The sequence below is a fragment of the Nomascus leucogenys genome, chromosome 9 (assembly GCF_006542625.1).
Source record: "Nomascus leucogenys isolate Asia chromosome 9, Asia_NLE_v1, whole genome shotgun sequence".
NCBI classification, from domain to species: domain Eukaryota; kingdom Metazoa; phylum Chordata; class Mammalia; order Primates; family Hylobatidae; genus Nomascus; species Nomascus leucogenys.
The window spans coordinates 18,564,060-18,576,323 of NC_044389.1; the positions used below are offsets into that span (position 1 = coordinate 18,564,060).

At 37.3% G+C, this 12,264-nt stretch overlaps 1 protein-coding gene across 4 annotated transcripts in view; it reads right to left on the reverse strand.

The window, feature by feature from the left end:
- Window positions 1-12,264, reverse strand: part of CRB1 (crumbs cell polarity complex component 1) — a 210,941-nt gene that overhangs the window by 53,652 nt on the left and 145,025 nt on the right. For all 4 annotated transcript variants that reach the window (XM_003264508.2, XM_030818696.1, XM_012501946.2 and 1 more), the window contains one exon: window positions 1,204-2,160. In XM_003264508.2, coding sequence (XP_003264556.1) covers window positions 1,204-2,160 — 957 coding nt within the window. The remainder of the gene's footprint in view (window positions 1-1,203; window positions 2,161-12,264) is intronic.

Here is a 12,264-nt window from a genome sequence, read left to right on the forward strand (position 1 = left end):
GTTATTTTGTATATGTAGTAAAAATATTGCCTTAGGTCAATTAAATTTTTCTTCAGAAAGTGAACATTGCCTCAGCATAATTTCCCTTTTTCTCCTTAAAAAAAATCACAAAACAACTTGCCATTCTATTTAAAATATTACGTAGAGCTAGTAGACGCCATACTTCATTGTCAAACAGGTCCATGATTTGTAATGAATATTGTGGTCGGGGGAAACCCTTGAGTAGTTTCTAATAATTCTTAGACATTTGAACATGGAATAGAGTATAGGCCAAGACTGGTTTTAATTTTACTTCATATAAAGCAGAGAAGACTACTTACCAGATGTTGTCCTACTTCAAGTTACTCTAAAATCTTGGGGTAAATTACAGCTGAACTTCAAAGCAGTCTCTTACAATTACCTCTCAGACTTTTTCAATGTATGATAATAATAATAAAAAGAAACGGGTAAATATTGATCACTATCAACAGCAATCTCTAGAACAATGTTGGAAGCTAAGGATTTTGAAATACTTTGCAAACTGTGGTTTACTAGAGAAATTAGATCAATTAGTTTATGGCATCTACCAAGTTCTACTATTGTTACTTTCCACATTTTCTTTTCTTTTTTTTTTTCTTAAGACACCTAGTATATTATCTGTCTTCTCCAGGGCAACCTTGGAAAAGATACCTTTGAATAAAATTGGCATTTTATAAAACCACTATGCTTAATTATGATTGTGGAGCAAGTGTGTATTGCATGGAAAGGAGAGCAAGGAAATGAATATTTACAGAGAATTTACTATGCACAAAATATCATGCTAGTATGTGGCACTGACAAATTTTATGTCTAAGGTTCTTTTTTTTCCAAAAGATTATTTCTCTTTCAAATGAGATTTACGATAAATTTCTGATATGCGACCAATGGTAAAATTGCAGTAGCCTTTTGCACACACAAGGATGAAAACCTCTTTGGAAAGGAGCTATCTGCTTGTTTTTTTTACTTCTCTGTATGAGCGAAACTGATGGCCTATGAATCCACTCAAAATTAATTAATGCACATCACTGCCCTCTTCTTTTCTTTCCCATCAGTGGGCAACCAGCAGCAGAAGTCCTGTGGGGTCATTATGTTTCATAGCAGGCAGAAGCAGTCTGGCTGTTTTTGCTGTTTCTGCTCTGCTCTGAGGCACGGCACTCCTAGCCATAGCACTTAGCTTCCTCTCACCTCTCAGACAGTTGGGGCCTTTATAGGGCCTGTGGCAGTCACACTGGTAATTCAGCCACAAGTTGATGCAGCGTCCCCTGCTTTGACAAGGTTGGCTTTCACACCAATCCTTTCTCACACAGCCTGCCTTGACATTTAATGATGAGCCAGACGAGATGTTCTCCAGGGTAATGTGATTCCAATCAATTTTAATGTCTTGGAGACAGCCTACAAACGAAGGTGTGGACGGTATATTATAGAAGTTAAGCAGAGCAACACCATTGCTGGTCGTTCCCACTGGTAAACCACCCAAAAAGGAGTTCTGAAAAGCACATATTGATTGATCACTTTCAAGTGGAGAAGGAGCTTTCGCGATGCATTTCTTCTTACAGGAGTCGTCGATTAAGGTAAGGGTCACAGCCTCTGCAAATATTACCTCCACGAAATGCCACTCTCCATCGCTGGTGTTGTGGGAAATGTACAGAAGCACCTTTGACTGATTATTGACCTGAATTGATAAGTGAATGTAGCCACTTAGCAGCTCCAGCTTCACAAACACATCCCTGTTGCTTCGGAAAAGTAGAAGAGCCATTGGCTGAACAGTCTGAAACCTGAGGGCTATGTTACAAACTGAGCCCTTGGTTGTCACTGAGCCACTTTTGACCCACAGGAAGCCATTGCCCTCAAATGAAAGTGTGGTTGCGATTTCACACAGGGACCCGGTGTAGCCAGATGGACACAGGCAGCTGAATCCATGCTGGCCATCTTGGAAGTGAGGGATGCATATTCCATGATTTAGACAATGCTGATGGGTACAGCCCAGGAGAATATCAGAACAGTCCCTTCCTCCATAAAAAGTTCTAGAAAGGTTATCAAATGGGCAATGGCAAGTATAATTCCCAGGCAAGTTCTCACAAGTACCACCATTTTGGCAAGGGTTTGAAGAACATTCATTGACGTCTTCTTCACAGTGGATTCCTGTTAGATAATAAAAAGGGGCTAAAATTATATATATTCACATCAAAAATAGAAGTTTCACGTAATTTGCTTGTATAATCTTGCAGAAGTGCATGAATAGCTCAGGTTTAGGACTGTAATGGAGTAAAATGTAAACGCTTATTAAGGAAAAGTAAAATCAATTCTGTATTCCACCTGTGTCATGAAGAAAAAAGATGCAGTCATGGCAGGCTTTGTAGTCTTCCTCTAGGAATAGATAATTTGCCAAATACTGTGATTGATTCCAACTATCATTGTCAGATATACATGTAGCACTGAATATCATACAAACAAAAACAAGGAAAAAGATCGCTCTTGGCACTGATGGTAAGATACAATTTATTTATTTTGGGACTTTTTTCTCAGACATTGTATATTCTGTCCCTGGCTGCAGATTTCACTGTATTCTACTTGGAAACAGTGATTTTGCCTTATATCTTGTTTATACTTCCCCATAATTCCTAAAAGTTTGACAGAAATATAAATAGTCCAAGCAACTCTCACCATGAAGGGCTTCTAAGGCGAATGGAAGGCCCCATTTCCTCCTTCCCTACAATGCCAGTGTAAATCATGATGTCTATACCATAACAAGGTCTTTTCCTGTTTATTATTTTAACTTCACTTTCTACTTTTGTTTTTCTGATTCCAAGTCAAAAAAATATATCCAATTAGGGAATTATTAGAATTCATTTAAAAAAAGTAACATGAAGAAGTATAACACCTTTTAAAAAGGATGGCTGTTGCTTTTCCAGGGAGATTCAAATGAACGAAGAGTAACAATAAAAATTGACATATGCATAGGACTTTATGGTTTCCCCAACATCTTCATTCAAATTATATTTGTGCTCGCTGCAATTTTCTGAGGTTTTCAAAGCAGATATTCTTAGTTCTCTTTCACAGAATAAATTGAGGTGTAGAAAGAGTGAAGTCTAAATTCCAAAGCACTTTTAACATCAGACCCTAAATTAACTAGTTTTTTTTTTTTTTTTTGAGATGGAGTCTCGCTGTGTTGCCCAGGCTGGAGGGCAGTGGTGCAATCTCAGCTCACTGCAAGCTCTGCCTCCCAGGTTTACACCATTCTCCTGCCTCAGCCTCCCGAGTAGCGGGGACTACAGGCGCCTGCCACCATGACTGGTTAATTTTTTGTATTTTCTTTTTTTTTTTTGTAGAGATGGGGTTTCACCATGTTAGCCAGGATGGTCTCCATCTCCTGACGTCCTGATCCACCCGCCTCAGCCTCCTAAAGTGCTGGGATTACAGGCGTGAGCCACCACACTTGGCCTAAATTAACTAGGTTTTAAAAATCCAACCTGGCCATGCTTGGTAGCTCACACCTGTAATCCCAGCACTTTAGGGGGCCTAGCCGGGCAGATTGCTTGAGGCCAGGAGTTTTAGATCAGCCTGGCCAACATGGTAAAATCCTATCTTTACTAAATACTAAAAATAGAAAAACTGGCCAAGCGTGGTGGTGCGTGCCTGTAACCCCCAGCTACTCTGAAGGCAGGACAATCTCTTGAACTTGGGAAGTGAAGATTGCAGTGAGCCAAGATAATGCCACTGCTCTCCAGCCTGGGCGACAAAGTGAAACTCTTGTCTCAAAAAAAAAAAAAAAACCCAATCTGACGCACTGTTTTTTAATTAATAATTTAGTATATTCTCATTTATTGTTTGTTATTAATATGCATGTCTTATTTTCCCATTTAACTCTATGCCCAAATGTTTTTTTAAAAAATTTAATCCAAAGATTCCTATATTGATAATGTTGGATCAGAACCCCAGCTATGCTGCTTGTCTTGTGAGCAAGTCACATATACTTTCTGTTTTTGTTTCCTCATCTATGAATGGGATTAATAATAGTATTTACATCACAAGGCTCTTTTAAAGATTAAACCGGTTAAGACATGTAAATATTCATAACATTGCTTGGTATATAACAAGTTCTCAATAAGTTTTGGCCAATACTAAAAAGTAGTAAGAAAGAATTACCCTCTAATGACAAAATTCAAATAGTACTGTAGTCATTGAGAGAGACTATTTAGAAAGTGTGGGCATGTGCAGTGCCCTGTAAATTGCATAATTTTATATGAGAAATTCACTTGGACAGCATATTAGTCTAGAATCTCATCAAATTGTGCTTTCCATGAAGGAAGGAAAATGTCTGTTTTATTCACCAATATACGTCTAAAACATAGCATAGAACCTGGCTTGTATTCACCATTTAGTAATTAATTTTGGAATGAATGAATTCATTATGACCTTCCTAAGGTGATTAAATATTTAATAATGCATTTAATTTGATCCAAAACCAAAGTGCTCATTTTGTGTAAACTTTTAGATAAATGTATGAAATGTTAATCTTTGATGATGTACTGCCATTTATGATCTACACATCTAGGCACTTGATTGGACTCTATTGTACTTATATTTTACTGTATTGGGATTACTTTCATACAAGCTTTGTCAATGCAAAAATATTTCAAGCTCTGTGAAAACAGTGGACATATTATAATCTTACTTACAGCCGCCCACAGCACCTGTACAGTGCTAAGGGTATGAATGATTAAATTTTTGATGGATAGAAAGAACAGAACTGAATGGAACTAATCTATTTGTTAGATAATCATCCTGGGAAGCACAGAAAACTGACACAGGAATTACAGGCAAACTACAGTATATTCTAAAGGGGTGTTCCAATACAAGTTTAATATAACTGAATATGAAAAGTTGAAACTTTTGTATTAGAAGATATTTTACTTAAACTTGATTTTCAAAGGATTTTAAGAACCAAAAAAATAATAACGAGTATTTGATTGAGGGTAAAACTATTGAACGACTGATACGGCATAACAAAAGCAAAACACGATTTTTTCTCCCACTCTATCTTGAAACATATTTAACTGGGGCAGGGTTTCATTGCCTCTAGATAAGTCTTCAGCAGACCCCAGGACTTTTCGGCTCACTATTGGATAGTAGTGTCACTATCTCTTAAAAAAAACACACAGCAATTAGAATGGTCTGTCACATATAATGATCAAAAGTCTCAATGCAATTTAGAATAAAATCTTCTTTGTCTTTAGGCTAACTTCAGGCTGTCTTGAAGGAAGATTCGGAAGCCTTCTTCCCTCTTTCTATTCTTCCATTGTCTCCACCTTCAGATTTATGTGTTTTGTCCCCTAGAAGACTGAAGTTGGTGGCAAAAAAAGGGGGAAGGGGATACAGAAATTATTCACCTGACTGATACAATATGGCTCCATGGTTTCCGAGACTGGGAGGTGTTTAAAGTTGGTATTTGTTATAAGGGGCACTTCCGAGTTCCTTGGAGCCCAGTCTATTCCTGCAGCTGAGACTCACTCTAGATAACTGCGAAGGCAGGCGGGCATTGCCTCTCCTTTTACTGGTGGCTCATATTTATTCCTCCCTTAACCCCTTTGCTATTGGTTTACTGACGTTTACTCCTTCTTCCTTCTTTATCAACTCTTTTAGTGGGATTCTTTGACCTTCCAGCAGAGGCCTATTGGGAAGAACTCTTTTTACACAAACTGCCTACTAATGCTCCTACCATGGGTTCCCCATCTAGACCACAGGATTCACGTACCCTTAACCTGCAGTAGGAAGGGAGCACATTTACTTTCCAACACAGCACAGCAGCAATTCTTTCTCCCTCTTTCCTGACGCCACGGGTTAAGAGTCATCACACTTTTTCGTCTTTAGATTCCTCAGGCAGGTGGAGAATCTAGTCTAAGTTTCCTGTTCCTTCTCTTCCACCAACTTTAGATGACACTAGAGTGCTCCTGGAAGCTATGGTCACTCTGGTTTAGAATGCAGCATCTAGCCCTCAATTTGAGGAGTAAGGTTCAACTCACAACACAGCAGCAAGCCTTTCCAGCGAAATCTCCTTATAGAGCCACTCCTTCAAATTGCCTCTGAAGAATTTTCGCATATCCCTGACATAAGTATAAACCTTTTGGCCAGGCGCGGTGGCTCACACCTGTAATCCCAACACTTTGGAGGCCGAGGCGGGTGGATCATGAGGTCAGGAGTTTGAGACCAGCTTGACCAATATGGTGGAACCCTGTCTCTACTAAAGATACAAAAATTAGCCAGGCATGGTGGCGTGCGCCTGTAATCCCAGCTACTTAAGAAGCTGAGGTGGGAGAATTGCTTGAATCCGGGAGGCGGAGGTTGCAGTGAGCCGAGATTGTGCCACTGCACTCCAGCTGGGGCAACAGAGTGAGACTCTGTCTCAAAATAATAAATAAATAAAATAAAATAAAAAATAAAAAAGTATAAATCTTTCAAAAACCTGAAGTCTGTTATCTGTATTTACTTTAACATCTTGTGTTTTTATTTCTTTCACAATTCACTTTGGTACCTGACAGCAACCATATCTCGACCCCTTAGATGAAATTTCAATTGACCATTTTCTCAATTTATAAAATAGCTACTCCATGATGTACTCTCAGAGTACTCTCAGAATACAAACTAGAAGATGTAGACCTAGACTGAATGTACTTACAATATAATGGAAGGACAAAATATATATTTATGAAAATGCATTGTACATAGTATGTTCCCAGCAGATGTTGACAGCATATGAGAATCAAACTCAGGCAACATTAGAGCATATTTAGGCAAGTTTTAGGAAAAAGACCTTGAATGATAGATAATGAAACATCTTTAGATATAAAATCTTCATATTAAATTAAGTCAAATCAATAAATATTGATTACATATCTATCATGTATAAAATATTGCAGATAACATGAAGTTCGAACTAGTCCCTGTCCTCAATGAATTTAATAAAGGAAAAGTAAGACAAATTTGTGAAAAACTAAATGTTAGTGCAAGTCAAGACAATACTGAAGAGATTTCACTAGACAGTATACAATAGATTCCAAGTGAATAGTTTAGGCAGTAGCTGCTGCAGAGCCTCCAGAGAAGGGTATCTCTTCAGGCCTGGCTGGGAAGGTCTTATAGAAATAGAATTTAATATAGGTTTTCAAATATAGGTCAAGTTGATAAAGAGGTCCTTGTGGCCAGACGCAGTGGCTCACGCCTGTAATCCCAGAACCTTGGGAAGCCGAGGTGGGCAGATCACGAGGTCAGGAGATCGAGACCATCCTGGCTAACACGGTGAAACCCTGTCTCTACTAAAAATACGAAAAATTAACCAGGCGTGGTGGCAGGCGCCTGTAGTCCCAGCTACTCGGGAGGCTGAGGCAGGAGAATGGCATGAACCCGGGAGGCGGAGCTTGCAGTGAGCCGAGATGGCGCCACTGCATTCCAGCCTGGGCAACAGAGCGAGACTCTGTCTCAAAAAAAAAAAAGAAAAAGAAAAAAAGAAAAAAGAAAAAGAGTCTTTGTGTGTGTAAATAAGTGAATAAACAAAACACTCATCGATGGGAAAGCTTAACATTTAGAGGTGACAATGAGTTTGGCAATCTGGTTGGCATGTAGGATTTACCTAGAAAACTAAACACACAAAGGTTAAATGTAGCCAGAGTGGAGAAGGTCTGGGAACTTACGAGGTTTTTAGCTGTATTTATTTATTTTCTGGCAGTGGGGAGTCATATGTAATTGTTGGACAGAAAACCAACATGGTTTCTCATAAAGACCACCTTCATAGGGATATGTAACAGAGTGAAGTGGGAAGAAACTAGAGACAGGAAGACCAACTAGGCAGCTGTTAAAACTATTGACACATAAGCTTATTAGGGCTTGAAATAGGATGTTTATTTCTTTACAATTTACAGTACGCTTTTATTTATCCTTTGTGGGCAAGTAAGTGCAGATGGTCGTGCTTTCTATACCATTGCTTACTGTATTTTTTATTATGATTGCTAAAATTTATGCATTTGATCTTCATAAAATGTCAAAATTTGATTGTTTCTTTAAATATAAACAGAAAAGCAAGTTTTAAATTTTACCATCATTTAAAAAAGAACAAAAAAAGGAGAGAAAGCCTGTATTAAGATCGATAGTCCGAAGAACAACAAACAGAATTAGGAATGAAAAGTAGAATGATAAACAGCGATTTATGCTTTTACTTCACTTAAAATCAATTCTATTGACATGTCCAGTGTAAAATAAAGTCCAACATATTTATTTGATGAACCCGGAAAACTAAAAGTGGGAAAAAAGAGAAAAATGTCTTGTTTTGGTTATTGGAGTAGCTGGGCAAAGAACAAGATCTGCTGTCAATCAAGATAAAAGGATTAGGGCATATTTATGGGACCATTGGGGCCATTCAGTCTTCTTAATTGGGTATTTTAGTTGAATACAAATTGGTTATTTATGTCCAATTATTTATAGTATGGGATGGATTACTTGAAGCTTATTGTTATTTGCTTATATAAAGTCAATTCATTTAATTAATTGAAAACTGTCACCTCATTTTATTTTCCTAAAATTTTTTTAGTTCAGTATCTGATTCCATGATAATACTATATTTCAAAAATATCATGATAGCAAAAATTTCTACCACTTGGTATGTCTCATATTTCCTTGAGAATAAATCATATTAATGGATAAAAGGAATGTAGACTTTAGAATTAATATCATTGGATATGAAGATGATTTTTGTCATAATTCTCATTTTGCTGAAGTCATGGTTAATGAAGTATCTAATATGAAGTTATATAATTTACTCTAGACATATATATACTAGACATATATACAAAGACATATACAAATGAGGAAGTTTCATCTTGATCTGTTTTAATTGACTTAGGATTTAAAAAATTTTAATAAATAGAAATCAAAGTAGAAATTATCTAAAACCAAAAACTCAATGCATAAATATATCCACTTTTCCTTTCTCAAAAGGTTGAATTTTCATTTGATAGTAATATCTGTTATAGCATTAAACAATAGTTGCTAAATAAACATCTTAAAAGCACTAAGCAGGGTGCAAATTAGCATATATAAGAAGAGAGTTAGTTACCTATGAGCATTGCCATTAAAATGTGAAAACCATGTGTCCTGGCTCCAAACATCTTTCTGTTAAAAAAGAGATATCCATCCAAACACCTACTAGGTTGACAGAGTGAGTTTCTGATCATTTTGGACCATATCCAGAAGTGTGGGCTTGTTCTTCAATGTCACCTCTTTCTCGCAGGTAGAGTGTACGGGGACTTGGTTTTGACTCATTTCCCTCCAAGCTGGATCAGTGGGGCTTAGTGTAAGACTCATCTGTGCTGCTTACCAGTCAGACTTGTTATTCTTAGATCCTATCCCTGCTTAACACATGGTGCCTCCCCTTTTTAAGTCACACTAGTGAATGTTATGATCACAACACTGAACGCTGACAGTATTATTATGAAGAAATGAGTTTTGGGGAATCTAAACACAGATAAGTATTTTGGACAACTTCCATTGTGGAAAGTTAGGGCCTGATTTTATTTTGCTTTACAACAAAGGAAATGCTGTTTTTGTTTTTGTTTTCTTTTGTTTGTTTTCCTTTTGAATTGTGGTTACGAAATAAACGGCAACTTCAAATCTATTAAGTATCTATGCAAGGGATAGAAAGGAAAGAAAAATTAAGAAAAAAGAGCAAAGGCTTTTATTGAGACTGTGGCAAGTGTTACTTGTGTGGTGCTCTCAGACAAATTCCAGCCTCTATGAAAGGCCAGTTATGCTCCACTCCTTCTACATCCAATGACATTTAATTTTGTACAAGAGAATAATTTGAATATGTGAGGTGTTCGAGATACACTTAGAGTACAAACAAAAAAGTAATTCTTTTTTGTTTCTTTTTAACATTTTCTTAAAGGGGAACCTGAGGACCTAGAGAGGTTTCACATAGGCAGTATAAGCTGAGAGGCCATGAAGCCCCTAGAACTACCACACTCCCTAAAATTCTCACCATCAGAGCAATTCCTTTAGGTTGAGACCTTGTCTCTTAGAAGCCTCAGTAAAGGTGAAAATGTTACCTGAGAGGGGCAGTAACTGTATCACGAAATAGTCATTAGTGCCTTATCATGGGCAGTGTATGCCAAGTTAAAAAAAAAAAATTGCCAGGTAACTGAGGTCAGATAAGTTGTGATGGAAACCAGTAATAAGGCAGAAAATGTGTGATGCAGGAGACATTGCAGTAGTGCATGTATTCATTAATTTATTATTCATTCTGTTTAAAACTTATTTATCAAGACCTTAGTTTGACTGCTACTTTGTGAGTGCAGGAAATATGATGGTGAAGGAAAATAGATATAATCCTGCTTCTTGAAGCAAACAGTTTACCTAAGCTTATAGCAGTGGGGAAGGCTGAGCAGACAACAGCCTTGAGGACCGAAGGAAGAAATGTATCTATTGGAGGCTAGAGGGTGAGGGTGGTATAAGAAGGAGAGGCAACATATTCAGGGTTCTGATCAATGGGTCTACTTGGAGAGGCATTTCTAATAGCCCTCAGGGAATCAAAATAATGAAGCAGAATAAACATGGACTTGGAGTCAGACTATGACACTGACTTTTATACTAATCGGAGCTTTGATACTAGGCTATGAGAACTTGGGTAAATTAGCTAATTTATTTAAGCTGAAATTTCTTATAAAGTAGAAATAGTAAAGCTTATAAAACAATTATTTTTGTGTGAGCCAAATGAGATAACTATAAATGGTTGGAGCATGCTAATCATTCAAAGGACTTTCACCAACTTTTTGTGGACAGCATAAGTGAACTTGGATAAATATTACTTGAATAAAAATATATAAGGCATACTTATTGAATTTATAGGCAACATGAACCTGTTAAAAATAATGACCATCCTTAGGCAGAAATTATGGTTACCTCTAGTAGTCATTCCCCAGCATGTCCCACCCCCGTTCCACAGAGAGACATGTGTTCCACCATATAGAATACACATGTCAAATATATTCTTTCACACACTCCTTCACAGCTGGGTCATGGGCATGTGACCCAATCCTGGTCAATAGGACTTGAGGGGTGCTCTGCTAGGGGGAGGCTGAAAAAGGTTTTCTTCTCCAATACAACAAAGAGATGTACCTTTGGAGGGCTTGGGGGAGGGAGAGGATCAGGAAAAATAACTAATGGGTACTAGGCTTAATATCTGGGTGATGAAATAATCTGTACAACAGTCCCCCATGACAGAAGTTTGCCTATTTAAAAAACCTGTACCTGTACCCTTGAACTTAAACTAAAAGTTAAAAAAAGGAAGAAAGAAAACGAGAACTTTAACACAATATATACTTACACACAAACCTTAATAATCTACATGAATACATGCAAATGAATCTATATAGCTAATATATCACAGTGATTTACAAAAGGAAAGGAGAAAAATGAATGAGGGATGGGGGAAACTATAGAATAGGATTGGTTGGGACAGAATGGAATAGATATAAAGCAGGCAAGCCAGGGATCTCATGTCAACTAAAGGAGACAGTGTTCTATAATCTGAAGTAAAGAGTTAACTCTTTTCACTTGAGGTGAAGACACCACAAAACTGGATAGAAGAGATACAACTTGTTGGGTGAAGACCTATGAGTTTCAATTGATAATAATTTACTAATAATTATTATTAACACTTACATAATGTATAGCAGCCTATGGTTTACTTTATTCTATATTACCTCAACTTATCTTTGAAATATGGATCCATGGTGATGTGACTTTCCAAATTGTATGTGACATTGGGGCTGTCATGACGGATGATAGTATCTGGGGCAAAGGAAATGAAAATCGGTTTCTAACACCCAATTTGAACTGAAAATATTTTTGTTTTAGGAGGCAGAGATAAAATATGGACACTCCAATAAAGAAAGCTAATATGATAGTGATTTTACTTGAAATCATGTCATTAGAGAAACTATTGGAGAAAATTGGATGTTTAACCAGGAGAAAAGCAGATACCAGGGCATATCAGAACGGTCTTCATGTAGCTAAAGGTCTATCACATGGAATTTTATGTTTTATTTGTTTCTAGCTGTGAAAACTAGTACCAACAGTAAGAAGCCTTTGGATGGTTTATTTATGCTCACTGTGCAGAATCTTCTAGCAGTTGATGCTCATCAAGCATAGAACCAGCTGTCTTGGGAGACAGTATGTTTCCTGACATTGAAGCTGTGCAGA